This window comes from Astyanax mexicanus, chromosome 10 (assembly GCF_023375975.1).
Source record: "Astyanax mexicanus isolate ESR-SI-001 chromosome 10, AstMex3_surface, whole genome shotgun sequence".
Taxonomy (NCBI): Eukaryota; Metazoa; Chordata; class Actinopteri; order Characiformes; family Acestrorhamphidae; genus Astyanax; species Astyanax mexicanus.
The window spans coordinates 17378698-17403465 of record NC_064417.1 but is presented as its reverse complement, the minus strand read 5'-3'; the positions used below and the strand labels follow the sequence as shown (position 1 = coordinate 17403465).

The window sequence follows — 24768 nt, the reverse complement described above, 5'->3', positions numbered from 1 at the left end:
ATCCTGTTACTGGCGCTCAGTCCGGTTACTGGCACTCGCTCCGGTTACTGGCTCTCACTACAGTTACTGGCTCATCCTGTTACTGGCGTTCAGTCTGGTTACTGGCGCTCGCTCAAGTTACTGGCTCAACCTGTTACTGGCGCTCAGTCTTGTTACTGGTGCTCAGTCTTGTCACTGGCGCTCAGTCTTGTCACTGGCGCTCGCTCCATTTACTGGCTCATCCTGTTATTGCCGCTCAGTCCAGTTACTGGCTCTCGCTTTAGTTACTGGCGCTCAGTGTTGTTACTAGCGCTCAGCCTAGTAACTGGCGCTCAGTCTAGTTACTGACACTCAGTGTTGTTACAGGCGCTCAGTCCGTATCTGGCACTATGCCTAATAGTAAAATATATTTTAAAGTTATTTTGTGTGCACATTTTTACATGTAATTTCCTGGGTACAAAAATGGCACATATTGTGCATACAGATCATGCCTTCTAGACATTGATTACGTTTAACCTTGGACTAAATATGAATACCCATCGTAATTCACCACCTAAAGTTCTTGCTAACTCTTTAAGCTTTTGCCAAACTTTTGTCTCTAAACACATCCCTTAATCTTTAAAGGAAAAAGCTGCTTTAACTGAACATTCACTAAAGAACCCAACTTGCTCCAACCTCAGTCCTGAGAGCCCTAATCTCCACCCCCCTCAACCACAGGGCAGACTGGTTCAAGAATGCCCCAACTGCAGACATGACCATTTAAAACCTAATCAGGAATTACCCCCACAAAAGACTCATTGAGTCTTTAATCCAATAATAATAGAAATCATCCAATCACATGGACCCACAGCATAATCATATTAAACGTGTGTGATCAAAATGTCAGCATGATGACATAGAGATCAGTGTTCACCATTTGATAAACATAGCAGAAGTTTTTGATTTCCTTTCAGTTACTTGAAGGATTTCTAGTATTCTATACCTAGTAACTCAAATCGTTATCTGTTATGTACATTGTGTCAGTCTTCAGACAAGAATGATTAAAGGTCCTACTTTAGAGAATTCCAGGAAACATGATTCTTATAAGAGAATGAAAAATGAACTAAGGACAAGTTTCTCAGAAGAAAATACTTGAATATTCAACTTTGGAAATTTCTCAACTTTGCTTCATTTGTTCTGGTTTTGCAAAATAGTGAAAAAGTGTACTTTACCTGATAAACTTGATTTTACATTTCGAATACTATTCCTGTATGTTTTGTATGTAAATACAGCACTTTTATATCAATGTAGTCTCATAATGTGCCATGCTTTATTTTTTTATTTCTTATTTATCCCATAGTCCAGACAGACAACCAGGTTGGCTCTGAACCACTTGCTTGGAACACCCAGTGTCAATATCTGACTATATCATGTATGTAAATCAGCACAAAAACATACTCATTTACGCACACACACACACCACATTATATTTATCTTTCCCAAGAAGCCAATTATTCTTTTACTCACACTTGGACTAATAAAACCCTGTTTAAAGGAAGTGCCAAAAAAGTGTCAGGTTGTTTTTAACTTTCTTTATTTGAAAACCATAAAGGCAGTCACCGCCAATGAGCCAAATGGTGGTCTGTACTACAAGAGAAAGAACCAGTGTAAAATACAATAAATCTTTTTTTTGTTGCTTTTTTTAATAGTGGTTTAGGTTACAGCTCAGCAGTAGGTAAGTTAAGCCATTGTTTCACGTTTGGGCAGGACATCCTCGAAGGAGGCACTGCATACGCTCACTGATGAATAGCATACTTTCTCAGGGTTCATCCTGAGAGGAGGGGGGTTGAAATACGATTTCATGTTTTTCGTCTGTTAAACGGGTTTGCAGCAGTTCGGCTAAACATAAATTACGTACACTCAGTGGTGCCCATACGGCCCCGCACAGTTCAGTGGTATCTCTAAACACTGGTAAGCCTGGGTACCTGACTAAACCTGGTACTACATAGAGTAGAATCAGGTCTGTTTGAGAAGAGAAATCCACTGTGCTAAAGCATAGGCCACCAGGTGCCTAAATAGGCTGCCCTCATCCAGGTTAATAAATAATGTTGGAGAAACAGTGCAATTTACATATTTAATAGTGTTTATCAATGCACTTTTTCACACTGTTAAAAAATAACTGAGAGCAGCAAAGCACAACCATTCTGAAGTTCTCCCATCAACGGCTATTTCACCTGTGGTCAAAAACGGGTAATACCATCAATGCAAATGTTTTACAGGAACAAAACGCCACCAGTTTCGTGTGGCTTTTAATGTGAAGTGTTTAATGAAAGTGAAAAACAGTCCCACATGGGCTCCGAGGCCTTTAACAGGGTGAGTGCAACGTCACTTAAAGCATTCGTCGATTAGCATGTAAAAATGCATTGTTTTACATGATTCAGAGATCTTTCAGTGTGCCAGGTGCTAACTTGTCTCAGGTGATGACGGAAAAAGAAATCCAAACAACCTTTCTGTTGATGCCGTAATAGACTCGCAGGCATTGAAAGGGCATTGAAAGACAGAAAGCGTATGGCTAATGGTGATTAAGGAGACTAGTGGGCATGGCAATTTCATTCATCACTTTCTACATAGTGGGATTATGTGCGTCAACAGGACATTAGGAATATCAAGTACAAGCTCATTAATATAATCCTGTCTTTTAAAACATACAGTACTTTATAACAAAGAAAAAAAAATATTTGAAAAAAAGAATTAGAAAAGGTTTCTAGTAAGTAACTTCGATAGCGTAAAGAGTGCATCCCCCTCCAGCCCAGTGTTAACATTCAGCACTGTGAATGAAGATTTCATCAATTTCTCCCTCAATGCCTGATTTTGCGAACCGTGTTTGATCTATGCAGTGAAAACAAGCAACAGTTTTTCAAAAATAAAGGGAAGCACTGTGAAAACTAGGTCAAAACACCCCAGTCAAAGGGAAATACGGTGAGGCATGACCGCACTGTTAAAATCACTGATCATGTGGGGGAGTCACAGAGGCATGCAGGCGGCCATATGGTACAGCCCTGGGCAGAACGTAGGGTGGGGCAGACGAACATCGCAAAGCTACCAGCAACAGCAGGAGCCAACCCTGATTAAGGGTGAGATCAACATCCCGGATGGTGTCAGGCGATTTAAAAAGAACAGTGACACCATGAGGTATAGGCAGCAAAGGGGGCAAATGTGGAACAAACAGCAGGCAAAAGGAGAGGAAATGCGACACAGTCACTGGAGGGGGGGAAACACAGAGGCTGCTTATGCATTTGTTTCCTTTAATTGTCTGTGATTATGATTACGATGCTTAATATAACTGGCAGTGAAAATGAACGTGATTTAAGTGAAGTGGGACATATCCCACATCTTCAAATTTAGTCCAGTGATTGCAAAAGACAAAACAAAGATAATTCAAAATAAGATTTTTGTTTTAAAGAAGATTCTATCAGTTTCGCAGCCTTTCTGTATCCTTGATTTTCTCTCATTAAAAGTGTATCTATTTTTGTGCTTTTCTCCTTTTATGCTGGGAGTGCACACCAGATCTTCCTTATTAACTCCAAGGTTGTACCTAATTAATGCCTCACACGAACCAAAACAAACAAGCTGCTATCTCCTCAGTTGGGGTCCTTAAATACATGCATAAACAAGGGCTTGTCTCAAAAAAGTGCTGAGCCTCATCCCTGCACTTGTATAAAAGTTGTCCTGTAGTAGTAGACAAACAACGAGGTTAATCACTGCTTAATAAGCGTTCAATCTCCTCCAGTCTCTTCAAGGCGGCCTCCCTTTTCTTTTCTATGTCTTTAATCTCTTTTGTGGATTTGCTCTTAGTCCGCCTGTCAGGCTGGCCGGCACCCAGCTTCTTCGCCTGGCCCTGGCCTGGGCCACCGGAGCTTTCAGCGGGGGAGGATTTCCGCAAATTCTTCTCGTTCTCAGCCCCTTCCCGTGTTCCCGCTGCTGCGGCTCGCCACTCTTCGTCATTCTCCTCCTCTTCTGCCTTTCCATGGCCCTCCTGCTGCTGTAGCTGTTGATGCTGCTGCTGCTGCTGCTGATTCTCCGGGAGTCCAGTGCCACCTGCTGACAACACCGGTTGTCCAGCAGCACTCATCGCTGCCATTTTTCCGCGGACGATGGCCAGGTGGCGGCGAATGTACTCTTCATGTGGAGCCATGGCCAGAGTCTCCTCCAAACAGTGCTCAGCCTGCGGCAGGTCCCTCTCCTCAAAGTAGACCACGCAGAGGTTGTGTTTGGCCTGGACGTTGTTGGGATCCGTGCGGAGAATGCGCTGGAAGCAGGCCCGGGCCCCCTGAGTGTCCTTGCGGTGGTTCATGAGAATGTCTCCCTTAAGGATGAGGCCTTTGACGTGCTCGGGATGGTGCCACAGGAGCTCATCCAGCACAGGCAGTGCCTCCAGTTCGCGCTGAGACTGAGAGTACAGCAATGCCAGGTTAAAGAGGGCACTCCGGAAGCCTGGCTGCAGCCGGACGGCCTGCCGCATCCAACTCTCAGCAGCCTCGTTCTCATTGGCGTCCATGGCCAGCATGCCCAGGTTGAAGTAGCCATTAGCATCATCTGGTTCCTCCTTCACGTAGGTGAGAAAGCGCCGGTTGGCTTCGGGGCGGAGCTTTGCTTCACCTAAAACAGAGGAGGATAAACAAAATGTTACCTTAACACGGGTAACTATGTTGCAGGATGTTTGGTGTTTGAAACTTTTATTTCTGTTCAATTGAAGCCAGTCTGAATATAATGACATGCAAGACAAGTGATTATTTCACAGTTTTGTGAGATTTGTTTCCAATATATGGTTACATCCTGGCTATATGAAATCAGTGCTGTCGGATACAGGGTGGAGACTGGCCTCACAAACAACAGGGGAGTGTTAGCAAAGTGTTCATTCAAATTCAAATTCAAAAACTTTGCTCCAACAAAGAATGATGATTTTCCAGAATGATCTAAACTGGTGTAAAAAGTTTAGCATTGAAAGCAAGATGTCTGACTAATTCATCTCAGTAATCCTTTACAGAATTGGCTGTGTTAGTTTCTCTGCTGTAGCAACATAAATCCATAAGCTAACCCTAACCATTTACAGTGACAGATCAGTGTAGCTCCTGCCCACAATACTGGAACTGAATAAAGAGAACAGGTCCCTTCAAGTGAACAGAAACAGACAATAGAAGTGCTGTTTTTACATTATTTGCATTACAACGGCGTAGGTGTGTAACCAGCACAGAAAATTGCACTGGCTAAAGCCTCTCTAGAAACATATAAATCCATCTCCTGCCTTTCAGATATAAAAAAAAAGGCATACATCTCCGACTCAATTAATATTTGTATTTCCACTGCATGCCAAAGCATGAGAAATATCTTGGTAGAATATTCTGCATAATATACATGTGGGTGATGGGCCATTTCCTTCTTCACCTTCATGCATCATTTAAACCATCCCCCACCATTTTTCTCTCTTCCAAGGCATCTGAATTCAAAAACATTCATAGATTACTGTGGGAAAGGTGCGTGATGTGGTATTTCTCGATTATCTCATTCTTTAGGCTTCTGGGGGAGTTTAACAGGGCAGAAGGATTTGATAAACTTCTCTGAATAATCTTCTCATCCGTCTCACCCACCAGACTCTTGCATGAGCAGGGCCGAGTTGAAAAGGGCAAGCTTGTGCCTCGGGTTCAGGTCCAGTGCACGGTTGAAGTTCCTCAGAGCTTCTGTTGGCTCCTTCATCTCAATGTTGACAATAGCCAGGTTGTACCACAGGTCAGCATTGGTATGATCCAACTCTAAAGCCCGCAGGTAAGCATCTCGCGCCTCATTGGGCTTATTCATCTTTAAAAGAAGCTCTCCTCTGCACATTACATAGAGAGAACAAACAAACATTTAACATGAGCCCTTCCATGATCAATCAACTACACGTGAATCAACAGCTAATGTTCAAATTACGTATTTATTGTATTAGGGATTGACTAGATTGGCCTTTGAATAGCCAACTAAAAGATGTGCATGCTAGCACATGGTCAAAGCATGTGTACATTTCCTTCATTTCCAGAAGCTTTTAGCATTGAAACATTGAGCAAACATTCTCTAAGACACAGCCTGAATGGGGTATGATTACACAAGAATGATGAATGAGATCAGTTTGCTTTTTATAAGTGCCTTAGTAAGAATCATGCATGGTAATTAATAAAGTTTTGTGTGTTCTAGTGTGCAGAGCAGTCAGGCTATAGTGTTTCAATAACTACACAATAGAGACTAATGGCATTATTAGAAAACCCCATTAAAAATACAAGAGCCAGGTGGACTTGCCTGCTAATGTAAGCCTGTTTAAAATCTGGTCTCATGCTAATCGCTTGTCTGTATAGCTGGTCGGCTTCCTCTAGGCGTGAGTCATTGGCCCGGATCAGGTTGGCCAGGTTGATGTAGACGTTTAGATGGTTGGGGGCTACACGAGTAGCATACTTCTTTCCTGGAATGATCTGGCAATTTGGAAAGAGAGAACAAAAAAGTTCATACTGGAAAAACTATGGGCCACCACGGTTTATTGTCTACATAAAACAGCAGGGTAAATGGCAGCAAAAGTCAAGACCACTGCATAAAACTCCTGAGAATACTCTGCTAATATTTCCAGTCCCTCTCAGATAACATATTTACATATTGAATAGCTTTAGGCTATTTAATCACAATATTAGACCACTATGTTTTGCACTGACAGCCACTTTTGTATTTTTCATGCTTCCTACACCTCCTTCAGTTAAAGGGATCTATAGTTTTATGCCATATGCTGATGGATATATTGCTTCCTAACTTACCTATTCCCTTTCTCACCCATGTTCATACGTCTGGATTTGCCGAGTCAACATAAAGTATTTATAAAGCGCTAGGTACGCTAAAGCACAGGTTATTAAACTCAAAATCATAGCACGTTCACCATACTATAAAACAGGTATTTTGCATCGATAGTCAACGAAAAAAAACAAACCAAGACTGTGAATGATCAGGGAGTTCATTCAGAAGGTGTGAAAAGGTATTAAATAAGATATTAAATGACCATTAAAAAAGCCACCAAAACATATATATATATATATATATATATATATATATATATAAATACCTATTTACTAAAGTTATTTTATTCAGTAATACTTAGGAGATTTATTTATTGTTTATAGATGTGTCTTCTCTACAGAGTTCGTACTCCACGCTAAAATCCTGGCTTTGTAGGAGCGTCTTGCAAAAGACATTAGGTAAAAGCCTGTTTTTGGCATGAGAAGGAACCTAAATCAATTACAAACTTAGCACAGCCACAACACTATTGTTGTTGTTGTTATTGTGTCTAAATACACCTCCCACTCCTTTAAGCCTTATCTCCGTGAAGCTGCATTTCACAACCAAGAGAGCAATCAGTTACATATTCTGGCAGAGCTTCTGTTTATCAGCTTCCATGCCAAGATCACATTTACAATCTACAACCTACTGATCATTCCTGTCCAAGTAGAATAATTGTTTTTGGTTTTATGTATTATTTATATATTCGCATTAACTCTCATTTACATTTACATTTTCGGTATTTAGCAGACGCCCTTATCCAGAGCGACTTACAACAGTGCTTCTCATCTTATCTCATACTTTAGTAACACTGTTTAACCTGGTGCATGCAGGTCTAGTGAAAATCTGAGATGATAAAAAAATACGGGTTTCTGAATATCACAGTTACTTCCTTGAACACAAACTTTGCTGGAAAAAAAATGTGGGCGGGGACACGAGACCTCACTTATGTGGAAGAAATGTTATCCAAATTACACATCAGTCTCACAATCTCAAGTATTTTCCATGTAAAGAACAGCAGCTCTGAACGCATCTCATTACCTGTGGCATTAGAGATTTGGCAACGAGGTAAGCCTCCTCAGCCTCCTTGGACCGATTGAGGTTCTTATACGTTCTTCCAACATTCATGTGCGCTCCAATGTCATCTGTAGTACACAGACAGTTGTAAATGGCTCAGGTAATCCCATAACAAATGAAAAGTAATCAAGGAGCAAGTAACAGTGTGCATGGTATTTTTTCAATCCACACTGTGAAAAAAAGATTTGCTGTTTTAACATCAACTCAACAGAGTTCAGTTACCTACATTTGTGCAATCAACTGATGGGATGTAATTAACATGAATGGAAAATTTAACAAAGGCATGTCGACACATTAAGCTAACTGTGGTTTTAAGAACTGAACTTAGACCTTCATTTGATAGTTTTCACATCTGATAAAGCATTTCTTTAATTATATCCTTGCTGAACTACTGACCAGGCCACGTATGATTGTCTAGCTCTGTGTGATACCGATAAGACCACCATTGTTTCTAAAAACACGCCCCCTCACCAGCGAGCAGAAGCGCTTTAAAAGCAATGTTATTAGAAGCAAACTGATGCATAAAGATAACTGCAGTCCAGGATATCCTTGTCTCATAATGCTTTTTCAGGGTTAATCTTAGAAAAACACGTTTAGTTCGACTAACAAACAGCCTAATGTGAGTATAAATTGGCAATAACAAGGCCTGTACACTCACAGAGATTGCATACAAAACAAAAAAAGTTAGTTGTAACAAAATAAAGGTTCTAAGGACATATCTATCTGAGCAAGAAAAGACAGCAAGTGCTTTTATAATGTCCCCTGGAAATCTAAATAGGATAGTTTTTGTTTAGCTTTGCTGCAATGTTGGATGCTGTTCATTGTCACACTGCCAAAAGAATAACTTTTAAAAAGCCACAATATAGAGAAGAACCCAAAAACAACATCTGAAATGCTCTGTTTTGTTTGAGATAAGTTTCATTTTAATTGATTTCCACTGCCAGTATTTTCGGAAAGCAGTGAGAAACAAAAAGGCAGCTAATCTACGTACAATTAGTGCTGCCAAACCCAATAGCACTATAAAATGCCTGCTTGTTTTGGACTCATGGAAACATGCTGGTGTTTGTATCTTGTACGATTTTTAAAAGAATCCGGCTGACCTTCAATGACCTTGTGAAAGGTGAGGAAAACAGAGTGGTGAATCATACCTGGTTGTACTCTCGTGGCCTGGAGGAAATACCTGAGAGCTCTCTCATAATTATGCTGATTCTCCAGTGCATGACCAACATTATTCCAAAGTTTGGCATTGTTTTTGTTCACCTGAAAAGGAGCAATTTGACAAGTCAGGGCGTCATCAGGACAGTTTTTTTTAGTAAAAAGTAAAATCAGTCCACGAAGAGCATGTCTTTACGAATGTTCATACTTTTAATGCTGAGGTGAAAAGCGTGTACTCGGACTCCCAGTCCCAGGTCCTGTTAAATGTCTTCACAGCATGTGCTGTTAGAAGAATCCCCATTAAAAGCCATGACATTTTCTTCAGTCCCCTGCAAAAGAAATGGTTAGTATATTCCTGCACGTGTAATATCAACTGTGTAGATAACAGTATATTATATATCCAAACAATATATGAGGTCAACTGATCTTTGGAAATGCCATCATTAATTTTGCTTTATTTATATAACATTTCATTATCTATTTTTAAATTCACAATGGCAGAACAAATAAAACACATTAAGGCAGTGGTTTGCCTTAAAACTTTCTGCACCTCTCTCCTGCGCTCCTTGTCTGACTAGCTGTGTTATGAGGAATGACTAAATGTGGCTTTAAGAAAGCAAAAAATGTTTTTTCATTACAGAGGACATAAAACACAAATCTACCGAAACAAACTTACAATTAAGCATTGCACTAGCCCCTTCAGTTATCTAAAACCTTTCCTTTATAAAAAAGATTAAATGTGTGGTTTTGAAAGTGTTCCAACCCATTCCAAAGCAACATTTCTTCATACATCTGGAAATAATAATAAAACCCCCCTTCCAATTTCTTTGATAACCTAAAAAGAAAAAAGAGAACATTTGAAAGCTATACCATCTATATGTCAGGCTCTTGAATCCATGGGCCACCAGTACACAAAAGCCCATGCTGGGCACATAAAGCACACGCTCAGCCACCACAAAGCCCACAGGGAAGAACAGGTTGGATGCAGGAATGAATGGGAGGACGATAAGAGAAAGAGCCTGTGGGAGACACAAAACATAAGACATAAGCCAGCCATCTGTCATACATGCGTTATTGCTTTAAAGATTCTCATCCTGTGTGTAAATTTAACAGCACTTGGATAGGAAATTATGAAACACACAAGGGACAGAAGTAACTGGCTGATACCATGAGAAAGTTCATAAATAGTGTTTAGTGACTGTTTTATGAAGTATACAAAACTGTAAAAAGCATTAGACTGCTAAAGAATTAGGTAACCAGACAGAGTCTACTAGAGGGTAAACTAAAAAGAGAATGGTCTTTAACTTGCTATTGAAAGCAAAAATAACATTTTAAGGCAGCTAATTTATAAATGAATTCAATTCATCTCTTATCACCTCTTTGTCAGGCTAAAACTTCACTGGTCATGCAACTAATGTGATGTACAAATATTTTATTGCAAGTATTTCTGGAGCTTTTCTATTGCTCTGTTAATAATCACAATATGAAAAAATGGAGATACAAGTGTTTCTGCACAAGAACAATAACATTTTGTATACTCTATGTATAAGTAAAACTTCAGGACTCGTCCTAGCGTCCTGATAAATATTATTGCCAGTGTCAAGCATTAATCAGCCCCGGTTATGCTCCATTTAAACAGCCTACAGCGCAACAGCTCTAGGATGACTTTTTTTGGGTAATTTGCTTAATAGGGCAGAGTAACTAAGATCTGCATGATTAAATTCAGGGGCTCTAGTTTCTCCTGGAGGGCATACATCAAGCTAGATTCATCATGCAGTTAACATGACGTAGTAGGACACCAAAAAAAAAAAGAAAAAAAAAAAGACTGTACTACCACTGTAAAAGCTGCGTCACATACTGTACTCCCCCCCCCCACATGTATTAGGGGCACACAGGCTCCAAAGACTTGGAGGCAGGAAGTGAAAACACCAATCGCTCTTAAATCAAATCAGGGCTTAGCCAAAGTACCTCGCTCAAGTGCAATGGGCCGCAAAACAAAGCACTAGCAGTGAACAGTGGTGTACTAAAACGCCCTTATTGTTCAGGTTCAGACAGACTTGTGCTATTTTCAGTGATAATCACTCCTAAATTTGGTCTATTTTGCAGATTTGTCTGAAACCAGAACCAGGACAAGTAATCTCAGGATAAACGCAACCAAATCAGAACCCTACTCGCAAATAAACAGCAAAGGTCATACAGAAATTCTCTCTCAGGTGAAAATCTGTTGGCAAACATACTTGTGATTTATTTAATGGAAAACAACATGTTATTGCAGTCCCAGAAACGCTGCATAAATATAGCCATCTTACACAATGAATGCTGAGCCACTAGTCATAATACTGGGATTACAGCTTTCACTGATTCAAAGCAGCCTTTGACAATGTGATGAATCTTTGCTTTCTGTGGTTCTGAATGCAACAAGGGGCAGAGTTATCCACCCACAGTTTTCACTTTGAGAAATTGCCTGTTGTTTGGTTACGTCTGGCTATAGCAAAGCTCACCTTTAACAAACAGCTCGTTCATTTTCTGTCATTCTCAAAATGTATACGTTTTGGAATTTTTATGCAAACGTCCAATAAATCAGCTAATTCATCTCAGTGGATGTCGTCATAAAATCAAAAAGGCAAAATTAGTTTTGGCCGCAGCTTCAGAGGACCTAACAGAGCTACAAAACACCAGTTGAAGAACAAAAAAGTGGACGACTTCATCTTTATCTGAACTTTTCTGGAGGGCCAAAATCAACCAGGATGAAAGAAAAGTAATTGTAGTGGTAAAAGCTCTGTCTGCCTTTAAGAGCAGTTCTCAAGCTGTGTGCTTTATTGCTGGCACAACAAGCACTGCACTCTTAGTGAAATTAGCCAAACACTAAGAACTGTAATGTTTCCTGTTTGTGCAAAACGAGTGTTGAGGGTCCTCATGCAAACTCTCATTAAACCAAGCAAGCAGGGCCAAACCAAATAGATCAATATTCTTACGCAACCCATTTAGTGAGCATTAATAGCAACGGACAAACATTAGTTAATCGTCTGTGACTTGTGGTCTTGCACTCTCAGAGGACAGCTCGTGCCAGCAGACCAGAGAAGTTCACCAAACCCTACGAACACAAGAGATGCAGATAAAGAATTAGCTGAAATGCTGTCGCGTGATAAATGGACAGAAAAGCTGAACCCGTGTCTTTTTGGAAGCACTGACACTCTGAACTTGAAGAGGGGAACTTGAGAAACATGGAAGCTGTCACAGGCCAGAAGTGCTGAGAGTCACCCGACCATGGGAAGATAAAATCTTTCATCACAAAAAGGAGGAAATAAAATAAAAAACGTCTTCATGGATGTATGCAAAGCATAAAGTGCACTTGCGTCACAGCTCACAACTTACAAATGTGGAATGCATATACAGGTCCTTCTCAAAAAAATTAGCATATTGTGATAAAGTTCGTTATTTTCTGTAATGTACTGATAAACATTAGACTTTCATATATTTTAGATTCATTACACACAACTGAAGTAGTTCAAGCCTGTTATTGTTTTAATATTGATGATTTTGGCAAAAAAGTAAAGAAAAATCAACAAAAATTAGCATATTTAATCCGACCAATAAAAGAAAAGTGTATTTAATACAAGTGTTTTTAATTTCAGTTGGTGAAAGACCTGTAATATTTCAGTTGGTGTGCAATGAATCGAAAATATATGAAAGTTTAATTTTTATCATTTCATTATGGGAAAGAATGAACTTTATCACAATATGCAATTTTTTTAGAAGGACCTGTAGATGCAAATTTGATACAGGAGAAATCTCTCTTGGTAAGACGCACCATTTATTGCATGATTAAATGGGATCCTTCAGCCAAAGCAACCGACATATATGTATATATACACACACACACACACACACACGTGTGATCAGTCAAATAAAGGAAAGAAAAAAATGAAAAAAATGCCCATGAAAAAAGTTCCAAGAATGATAGATTAGATTACAGGAACAACACAGTGATAAGCTGTAATACCACAACGTGGGAACAACAGAGCTCATACATGCCTGCACTCTGGGAATGCCCCTCGTTGTGCACATTCCGGAAACAGGTTCTAGACGTTATGAGCGAAGTGGATGCATTTCCGCATGACCTTAAGTGTGCCTGCTGTGGGACAGGCCCCACCTCTACTGTCCATTCCACCATTTCTGAACTTCCTCGTAAAGCTGCGGGTATTAACAACAGATGTCGAAGAATAGCACCCACTGCTTTGTGTCAACAGAAACATGGAACTCGTGCCTAGTTTAGTTTTAATACACCTCACCAACCATTTGACTAAGGTAATGTGTTAATTAAGCTATTTGAAGGATGTTACGTGTTTGTGACGTTTCTTCATATGAAACAAAATGTCAATGTGTTCAAAGATCATAAAGTCATTACTGAACTAATCTGGCTTTTGAGCACAAAACAAAAACAACAGTTTAGGCCTACCATGATAACGGTTTTGGCAGAGTTGTGGCTGTGGCGAAGGCTGTGATAGGCTAGGGTGCCGAGCAGCACGTAGAAAGCCAGAGTGGCGAGGTTCCGTAGGTCGAGCACAGACTCTACCAGAGGAATTGTACCCATGGTCCAGTCGCAGCAGAGCTCAGATGGGTTGAGCAGGAGCCAGCCGTTCACAGGGAGCAAGTAGTTAAAGGTGAGCTGTCTGGCAGGTGTGGAACTGACTGCTGCTGGGTTGTCAAACCTGGATAGGACAGAAGAGTTCCGTTAGGATGCTGTAGTAGAATATTAAATGTGGTTTTTGGTGCTGTGGTGCCAGGTGCACACCTGGGTTAGAGTCTAACAACTGGAAAGTATAGATGTGTAATGCCTTAAACAAGGGACAAATAGTACTATATGAACTTAAACAATCCAGTGTTTGTAAATGCTGGTGAACTTCAAAACTTTGATCTGAGCCAAAGAAAATACGACTAAGAGACAGGAGTAATCAAGCCTGAGTAATCTGAAATTAAATATACGTTTAAACCAGAATGGGGTACATAGCTTTCATATCATAGATCTATAATTCAGTTAATCAGCAAAAGGGACCATTCCTTTGGTACATATACTCAAGTGTTAATGTGTGTGAGGGGGAAGCAGCTTGTTGAGCAAGAACAAGAACCACCAACAGCTGGAATGACTTCAGAACAAAATAAGCACGACCAACAAGCGTGAAGTGAGGCACTGGTGCCCCAAATCACCCCTTAAACTACCTAAAAACTATTTCTTTTTGAGGGAATTGCAAAAGAGGTGCAAGGTCTGCTCATGTGCATGTTGTCAACATACCACAATCATGCAATCTATTTGAGCAGATTCAAGAACATGACACTAAAATTTGGTGTAAGCTCAACCTTGGAAATGACTACGTACTGAGGTCTCTCTCATCTGGATTCTGCAATGAGGCTCGTTTCCAAGATATTGGGTAAGGGGGGAAAAACAGCCTGGAGTAGTAGGAACTGACTTTAAAAAAGAGAAACTAAAAACTCAACAAACAAGCCGTTATTGGAGCAATGCAGCATTGTTTTGGCTATAACACTGCAAGATCCCATAATACAATGTAGGGACAAGATAAACTGGAAAGCATGTATTATGCAATGTGTTGTGTCTCCATATTTTGTATGATAAGACACTTTCTGTCACAGACTTGGAGACCGTGGATTATGTCTAAGGGATTAGTGATCACATCTTTGATGAATCCAGAGGATTTCTCTTGGCTGATCCTAATCATTGTAAGATGTGTGATCACAGAACAGAAGTATGGTACAGGATATTGGATTTCCATAATTCTCTTGGCTTTGGGAAACGGCCTGTAAGACTAGAAGTCTATTTAGAAACAGCTAGAAAAAAACTTGAATGGGAAAATATCTTAATCCATACTGCTGGTGCTGTTTTCAAGTGCCACGGCTCATGCTGGTTCCAGGTAGACTCTGACAGGATCAGTTCAGATGTAAGAATAAGGTAGACAGCAGTGTCAAATATCACATTTCATTAAGGATTAAGTCTCCCTGAGTGCACAACAAAAATGAATCCATGTCTTATGACTTGGATCAAGAGGAGATCATTTTGTCCACTATGGTTGAGTTTTCCCCAGACAGTGATTAAGTGTAGCCTTGGACTATACAGCATTTCAAATGTAGATTTTCCAATGAAAGAAAAACAACCTATAGGCTATAAGTTACTCCTTTATTTCTCTTTCGGAAGAAACAATATTTTTGACCATATATTGTATATTTACTAATGCTTTTTAAAAATAGGAAGAATATCATTTGCTATCTATTGTGGAAAATGTAATTAGTTAGGGCTACACATTTAATTTTTAACTAGAGTCTGTTTTAACAGGACTAAATAGTGCTGGTGTGAAAGCTCTCTAAGGTGCATACAGTGCTGTGAAACAGTATTTGGCAATCATTTCACACTGATGGACAAATGTATGAAAAAAATTGTGATAAAGCATGTACCAAAACGAACAGAAAATAGAAATAACGGGCACTCTTATTGGGAAGTGTCGGGCAAATGCTCTGGAGCACCAGATAAAAACATCAGATATGCAAAAGTTTCTTCTTAGTTTTCGTCACCTTTATTTTCTGCCACCAAAAAATCCTAATCACAGGTATATACATAAAAAAAAAAGTGATCAAACATGATTATACTAAAAACAAAAAGTATGGCCAATCATGATATTCAATACATACTCAAAACACATACGATTGCCAACACACTTAATATTCACAGTGTGTGCACATTAAAATATTTTCTCTTTTTAGGTTAGTTCCTCCTCTCCTCTTCTATATAGCTAAGTATAGCTCAGATTGAAAGTGCAAGATTAAAACAGGTACGTATATATACACATGATTGTCTATTTTGGTAAAGTGTAGGTGTACAAAAAAGATACAAAGAGGAAAAAAAAATTGCAATTCTCCACTTTAATCCTTTTTCATAATTGGATTCACCTGTGTATGTAGGCCAGGGGTTAATGAGCTTACCAAACAAATATTGTTTTCCAATAATAATTAATAAAACAAGGGACCTGCCTAATTTTGTTCAAATAATTATTGCACATTTTCTGTAAATCATATAAATTACATTTTACTTCTAAAATATCACTGTGTTTTAGGAGAGATGATTTAGGAGAGGAGAGGTTATAGAAAGTTGACCACTCCTCTGAGGACTGTCTGTTCCAAAAACTGTCTATTTGAGGTGGGGCCATAAAACCATTTAAAAGCTTTTGTAACATTTTCAAGAGAGATTAAACCTTTAAAAATGTTTTTAATATTTTGTGTCCATGCAGCAATGGTCAAAACCTGGCATCCTGCTGTATCCTGTCAATCATTTGTTTTGTGTGAAGATAAATTGAAGATCTGAGGACACTCACCTGGTAAACACGGGCAGTTGCGACTGGATGACCTGCACTCTGACAATGACCAGAAGCAGCGTGCTGATGACCAGCACCACAAGCTTCAGGAGTGTCTGCAGAACTGCATAAGGGAAACCACTCTTTCCTCGTACCACTTGCCCCACCATCTCAAAGAGCATGGGCAACGTGAACTACATTCAGACAGATAGAAGTGTTACATTTCATTACAATCCAACTCTCAGAACCTCAAAAGCCCCAAACTAAGCTTATACTCATGCAAGTAAAAATATATATAACTGGGTTTAAAATCTAGAGTGCAGTAGTGTAGGTGCCATCCATCATACAATCATTAGTTGAGTGGGCAGCTGAATCCTCAATTTCACTTTATCATGATAAGATCATTTGTATAATCATCAAACAAATACTTGCTATATTAAATAGAATCTTAAGATCATGATTACTTTGAAATGTAGTTTTTCATCCAAGGCCTGTCCATTTACAGCATGCTTGAGGTGAACAGTTGTAAAAAGAATCCAATGTGCTGAGAGAGTACACAGGTGCATAGGAACAGCCTAAATTTGTAAGGGGTTTAAAGTTAATTTAACCCTATGGAGATTTGTGCAAATCTTTTTATAATACCCATGTATTTTATATCAAAATGTTCAGAACAATCTCAGCTCTCTAAATAATGTGTTGTGGAGTATGTGTGAAAAGATAAACTGGCCCTAAACTGGAAAATCCAGAAAAGTGATTAGCAATTCTTCATATATCTTCAACTATTAACTATTAAAAAGAGGATGCTCATTTAAGTTTGTATGCTTGTAAAGAGTTTTTTTTTTTTTTTTAGATTTGTCTGCATTCTTGCTGTTACATTTTCTAATCTTTTTTTTTCAACACACATTATGTGTTTCATTCTTCCAGAGATCCTTCATCCCAATAGGTGCCTCTGTTATCCGTTAGTCACACCCCCAACACCTCTGTGAAATCATAATGAGGTCATATTTTACATGACTCTCCTTCAACAGTCAAAGGTTCCATACAACAAATCAGTGTGTTGGAATTATAAGTAGCCAAGACTTCAGCTTCTCCAAAAGGGCCTTAAAATCCCATGAAGCAATATGTTTCTGCTTTGACTCTTCTACAAGTTTTGAGATTTGACTACACTGTGTTCCATACTATTATGAATGCTGCTTTTTTATTGCTTTAGCCCCTGAAATTTCTCCTAAAATTAGGTATTTCTCCCTAAAAAATTATTTCAATTACACATTTTTTTTAAACACGTTTATTGTCTTTGTTTGTATAAACAGCTAAAATGGATGTAATTTCCTTACATTTAATACATTTCATATATATTACTTGGTCCAACCTTCTTAACATGCCTTTATCTGACCAAATTACTAAAATCCAACTGATAGATCATTTGCATAATAATAAAAAGGCAGGTATAAACCTTAAAATTAAGCTATTAGGCCTATTGGTTCAAAAGAACAACACTTCCTTTACTTGGGAAACATTTCTGACTATTTAGCCCATGGGCCTGTATATGTCTGAGATCTAATGCACATTCCTGAACGTGCACAAGTTCTCAATGCTACACTGCAACTGTGCCCGAAGAGCGTCTAACCAGTTTATCATTTATCTCATATTTCACTTCCATGTTCCATGAGCTGCCTAACCTAACCCTGCAGAACTCTTCTTGCAGTTGTGGCTGAAATTACATGACCATCTGACCATATACAGAGACAGTGAGTACAGAGTACAGTTAGTTCCAGCATGGACTGTACTTCAGAACACATGAGCAAGCTGGTATAGGGTTTGCATTACTCGAATTGAATTAAAGCACAAAAGAGTTAAGCATGGCACTTCTGAGGCAAAGGCCCACAGCGCCTGAAGGGCCTGGAAGGAGCAGCAGCTGCCTACTCTCACTCCCTGCAGTAGCCAGTCCACATAAGAGGATTATGACAGAGTCCATTATGTAAAATGCAGCCTAATTGCATAATTGAAAGGGCATGATGAGATGCCAAAAGAGCACAAGGCCCCAGTGTGGAGACGAACTCTAATGCACCATGATGAATAGCTTCATCGAGCACTCTGTTTTTTCCAGTGTGAGTGCATGCATTGTTGAGTGGCTTTACTCATCCAATTACTGATGGTAATGAGGAACAGTGAAAATGCCAAGGCACCATTAAAGAGGACAAAGACAACACAAGTAAAAACAACCAACAGATTTCAAGTGTCTAATAGAAAAGTGTGTGATCTCTTTAAGGCTGCAATCTGTGGATGAGTGATTTATGGCATTTGCCTGCTTTCATTTCCAGTTAACGCTGCAGCAAGCGATGAGTGATGGTACCTTAAGGATAGTCATTCAGCTGTCACATTCAAATTTGCAGCGCTTTGCTTTGTTTCACAAACAGACTTTCTAAACATAATGGCTTCACAGTGCAGGTTTTAGTCTCAGTGCTTTACTGTTGCTTTAATCTGACAATATCGGTTCAAAAAGGTTTCAAAATACCTGTGGTTTAGAAGCATTACAGACTTACCAGCCCTGTTTATCAAGGCCATTTATTGGACCAAGTGAAGTGAGAAGTTATACTCTTACCCCTTGTGCGACAAACACTTCATAAACGCAGCAGATCCCAATGACAGTAATGCCCTGCTCCTTGCAGAGTGTGGCAACAGCAACAAGAAAAACAGTCAAAATAATAGGTGTCCACACTGCAACAAAAAAAAAAAAAAAAAATTATTGTCTATCGTCTCTTCTGGGATAGGACAGACATTCATTAATGCTGAAGTTTAAAGTTCTAAAACTGATCTGTTTTTCTTGGCTGAGTATTTTCACATTTCTCAGAGGTCAGAAAAAACTGCGGTTAGTGCGAACATTTTTTAGCTCAAAAATGCTTAGAATGTCCTGCAGGTGTTTTAAAGACAGAATGGAGTAAATGCTATGGAAATCTAATCTATCTTTAAAATCAGTTCCAAGTGACACACTCACATTATTGTAATAAAGAAAACATTCACAAATCCTTTATGTAGCTAAACATGAAAGACATCATGGGTTTCTCTGACACAAATGTGATGAGTGAACGCATTTGGAATCGCTACTTGAATTTCCAGATGAAAAAAAAAAAAGGCAGATATGCATACTGATGAAAGATACACACTAGTCTGTAATTTGACCAACAAAGCAGACATGCCAAGATACGATTCTAGTCGTTACTCGCAGAGTCTAAATAAGAATCAAGTCATCTTGCAAAAAAAGGACACAATGGCTTCTTTTGTTTTAAATGAAACGTGTGTGTGGATCTAAACTTTAACAAGAAAAAATATTGCCACTGTGCACTGGGAATCAATAGCAAAGGTTTCAAAATTTATTTTCCAGGTAGTTAAGAAAAAATTATTATTTGTAAGAAATGAACCTATATTTTGACAGAAATACAGTAAGATATGTAAGAATGTCAAAAGACTTTGTTTTAAAAAGATATGTGATATGTTTACAAAAAAAAACACATTCTCTGGCAGCTATTGCATTGGAAGTGTGAAAGCAGATGCATATGCAGAACCATAAACTTGCACATAATCCACTTTCTTCACAATGTTAAGCTTCATGTATGTTAAATGTTATTACTCAGAAGGCAGAAGGACAGAGTTAATAGGAGTCAGGAGTGCTAATCTAAATCCAGCACAGGGTGGTAAAGAAGGGGATTAATGGGATTCAAATAAGCCATTATTGGGGCCCTCTAAGGGGCACTAGTGTCCAAGAGGGAAGGTGCCGGAATCCAAATTGCGATGGTGAAAAGCAAATAATGGTTATGAGACATTAAATGATAGTTTAGTTTCACCTCCTGTCACTCTACACAAGTGCTCAGACACACGATGTTCCTGCACACTCTAAACAGCGGTAAGCGAGCACGTAACACGTAACCAGTACTTATGTTTTACTTCCATTTGTAGAGAACATCCTTCTTAAACTTGTCACCTGAGTTCAGGTGGAAGACAACAGGGGGAAATACATTCTTCTTCTAAAGATAAGTGTTGGCATGATCTTCTTGTAGGAGTTAATGATAAATGGCGACATAAATGTTGAAGTGTGCACAGATTGAAGTGTTCTTAAAGGCTGTGGGTGGGGAGTAGTGTAGGCTTAAGTGCGAGGGCAAGTCCCAGCCTGTGTAAGGTGGCCTAACAGTGAGCCTGTTTCAGCAGGCATGCATGGCTCGATGACACTGAAAAAGCCTCAGACTCAACTCAGCCTCAACTCTTACCGATTGCGTGATCCGGGCCTTTCGACTTGGTGTAGGCCAGGAAAGCTGCCAGGAGGAAAATTGAGGACAGCAGCTCGGCTCTTCCCACAACACCTGTGACCTGGCAGACACAGAAATGAAACTGGGATGTGTGGAACACTTCTCATCGCTCTCACTTCAGAGCTACAGAAGGTGCAGCAATAAAAAGAGCAGGTAGTACAGACTCTGATTAATTAGGCATTAAAGTCAGCACCCACGGTCAGGAATTCAAATGAAGGGCTGTGGTTCGCCAGTGATACGTGGAATGTGTCAAATATCAAAGAGTTATTATGGATATAGAGCAAAATTTATGTTCCTTGCAACACAGATACAATAAATACAAATGGACTGGCTGAAGTGAATGCACCAATATGGCTTTTGCTGAAATGGTCAGTGAAACATTACAGCTAAGGAAAGAAGATTTTCCACTGCAAGTCTGTGGTAGTGTTAGTAGTGGTACACTGACAGATATGTAGGCATTAATACATGGATAATCACACTTACATGGAAACATTGTGCATGCATCATGTTTTGTTCAGAAGTCTACTTAAGAGCATTTTTTGTTCAGTGCACGCAATCTAACATTTACAGACACAAATAATTGTTCTTGCAGCACAAATTTACTTTTGTCACAAAAGATCCACAACTTTGTTTGATGCGCTCACACAGTTATTTAATTCACAATACTGAACTTATGATTCAAGATTAAAGATACATACAAAAAAAACAATAATCTAAATAATTTACACCTGTGCAAATTTTACCACCCTTATGCTTTGCTAAATCTCAAACATGGGTTTCTTTAAGAAACTATCTACGAATATGAAAATGAAAAAATGAAAATGATGCTCACAAGGCAGAGAAAGGCAATAAGAGTTACCCAGGCAAGATATTTTTAGCTTATAGTTTTTTGTGTCAAATGTTTGAAAAACATTGTAGTTCAGAGAGACTGTATGTCATGTTGAGATAAACTCTTAACGAGTACAATGGCTAGCAAATTAAAATATGAAAGACTGCATAAAATCATTCCTTTAATGAGAAGATTACTATGAACCATTGAAGCATGTGAATAGATGTACTGTGATTTGAAATACTGCGCTGGTGCTCAATAAAATACTGTGCACATAGTACCAGCATGTCTTACATGCAAATATCAAACAACTTGTGAAAAACTTAAAGCTTAAAATAATTATTCTACATATCTCTACCAAATATCTACTGAATTAAGCTGATGAATTGATGAATTGGCCTTCACAGTCCCCCAACATCAACAAGCTGCGCAGCATAAAACCCCCAAAAAAACATAGAACTAGAGGCCTTCAGCAAAGATAACCCTTTACACTTTACAGTAGTGTCACAAAGCAGCTGGTAAGAAGACAAAAGATCAAACAACACAAACAAAACATACATAAAACAGTGAAGAAGCCAAAGGCAGTAGAGGCAAAGACAATTCCCTTAAAACTGGAAGAAGGAATCTAGGGAGGAACCAAGACTCACATGGGGAGCCATCCTCCTCTGGTCAGTTAAAATTATTTTATTCTAATTATTCAATTCTCACAAGACTGTTGTTATGCTTAGGTGTTAGAGTACAGAAACTGTGAAGAGATAAGCAAGCAAGTTCTCATCCTAGACTTATGCTCAGTGAGGAAGATTAAGACTGTGTCTGAGCCCCAAAGACTTACTCGAAGGTCATTCCAGAGTCAGGGGGCTTTTTAAGAAATGACTATTCCCCCCTGATGAAGCCTTCAGAATTCAGAAACTAGTAAGAAGCCAGAACTAGGGCTGCATGATACTGTAAAATATTGGAATTGTGATTATTTTATTGTTCTAGTATATATTCTGTTATGAAAAAATGCATTAATTGTACTTTAATAAATGTACATGTCATGATATTTAATACCATCCACTATAGGAGTAAAATAAACAATATTGGACTGATATAATCAATATATTTGTAAAAAGCAAGTTATAGCGTGACATGTATTATTCAATTAGCATAATGACAATGCAGGTCATGTGATGTGACTATTGCACATGCACACACTGCAATGACAATGCAGGTAATTGTTATGCATAATAAAAAGTCTTACATGTAAGTATTTTATAATTAATATGGAATTTGACTGGAAGCCAGTGCAGTGCTGGTACTGGCCTAAAATGCTCATTTTGTTCATTGTTAACTAGCTGAAATACATTTATCTGCTACAAAAAGTATTTTAAAGCCTTATTCTGCAAAATGTTAGTGTTATTATCAACTACTGACTTTATAAGGTGAAAAACCCCATTCATACCCCCACGCAGACATTGTTTTGTAAGTGCTGCATTATTGTTGTTCAGTACAGTAGCTTATATGTCTGGTAAGATCGGGGAACACCACAATCCAGAAACAAAAGACTTATTCATCACCACTGTGCAAGGTTTTCCTCACCAGATTCTAAACTCAAACAAATTCTAAACTTTTTTCAAAGCATAAAAAAAGCAAACAAAATTTTAACTTAGTGAATTTCAGCCTATGGTCCAAATATACACTTCTTACAAAACCAAAACAACAAACTATCCATTACTGCCCCCACATGGGGATGTCTGTAATAGCAGTTTAAACAATGAGAAAGTTTTAAAACGTCTGACGCTTCCCCATACAGATACTGCTATTACTACCTCGCTATCCTCCCACCAAATACAACAAGAATAATAACAAGTTTCTAACTAAATTAACAGTGGAAAGCTCACATCTCTCTCACACTGTCTCTCACACACACACACACACACTCTCTCACACTCTCTCACACTCTCTCACACTCTCTCACACTCTCTCACACTCTCTCACACTCTCTCACACTCTCTCACACACACACACACACACTCAAACACTCACACACTCACAGACACACAGACACTCTCTCACACACACACACACACACACACACTCACACACTCACACACTCACACACTCACACACATACATACTCACAGACTTACACACACACACACACACGCACAGACTCACACACAGACTCACACACACACTCACACACACACTCACACACTCACAGATTCACACACACACACAGACTCACACACATAGACTCACAGACTCACAGACACACACACACACACACACTCACACACTCACACACACACTCACACACACACAGATTCACACACACACACAGACTCACACACATAGACTCACAGACTCACAGACACACACACTCACACACACACACTCACACACACACACTCACACACACACACAGACAGACTCACACAGACAGACTCACACAAACTCACACACATAGACTCACAGACACACACACACACACACACTCTCACTCTCTACACACACTCACTCTCTACACACACTCACTCTCTACACACACTCACTCTCTACACACACTCACTCTCACACACACACACTCACTCTCTACACACACTCACTCACTCTCTACACACACTCACTCTCACACACACACACTCACAGACTCTCACTCTCACACACTCACTCTCACCAGGGCCGCCGCTCTGCATACGCAGACAACGCAGCCAGCGTTAGGCCTCAACCATTTTGCAGTTGCAGGGAGCCAAATTGACTGAGAATGAAATGTGTTGAAATTATGACATTATTCAATTTAAAACCCAATGTGAATTATTTATGATACGCTCATCTTTTTTGTCTTTAAACATTGCATGGGGCACCTACTCTACTACTTAAAAGCGGCACGTTATTATTTTTGTGCATAATATAATGCCCCCACCCCTATTGCCTGAAATGGCACGGCTCGGTTTGCTCTGTTGGTTGTTGCCAGATGTGACATTTTCCAGTCAAATAAATAATCAAAAAATGCATGGAGGCGCTAAATCTTGCGCATGTTTAACCATTTTTAAAGTGTATGTGGGCATTCTATACAAAAACTTGTCCAGTGCAATATTTGTGTAAGTTAAAAACTTAAAATAAAATAAACAAATAGGATGAAAAATCGTAACTTATCTGGCAACCTTAGTCCTAACTAAAGTAGCAACGCTACTTGAGTTTGGCAGGAGACAAGTTCACCGCGCGAAGTTGCTACTAAATGGTAATTCAACTATGA

The 24768-nt window shown here is 39.2% G+C and overlaps 1 protein-coding gene across 3 annotated transcripts in view; it reads right to left on the bottom strand.

The window, feature by feature from the left end:
- Positions 1-1535: 1535 nt before the first annotated feature.
- tmtc3 (transmembrane O-mannosyltransferase targeting cadherins 3) overlaps positions 1536-24768 on the bottom strand; it is a 183952-nt gene continuing 160719 nt past the window's right edge. For 2 of the 3 annotated variants that reach the window (XM_022683915.2, XM_022683913.2), the window contains exons 4-14: positions 20663-20762; positions 19003-19118; positions 16422-16594; positions 13502-13754; positions 9913-10061; positions 9251-9371; positions 9036-9147; positions 7852-7955; positions 6292-6461; positions 5607-5833; positions 1536-4617 (exon numbers count right to left, since the gene is read on the bottom strand). In XM_022683915.2, coding sequence (XP_022539636.1) covers positions 3713-4617; positions 5607-5833; positions 6292-6461; positions 7852-7955; positions 9036-9147; positions 9251-9371; positions 9913-10061; positions 13502-13754; positions 16422-16594; positions 19003-19118; positions 20663-20762 — 2430 coding nt within the window. In that variant the 3' untranslated portion in view covers positions 1536-3712. The remainder of the gene's footprint in view (positions 4618-5606; positions 5834-6291; positions 6462-7851; positions 7956-9035; positions 9148-9250; positions 9372-9912; positions 10062-13501; positions 13755-16421; positions 16595-19002; positions 19119-20662; positions 20763-24768) is intronic. The other variant, XM_049483963.1, reaches the window with a different exon arrangement.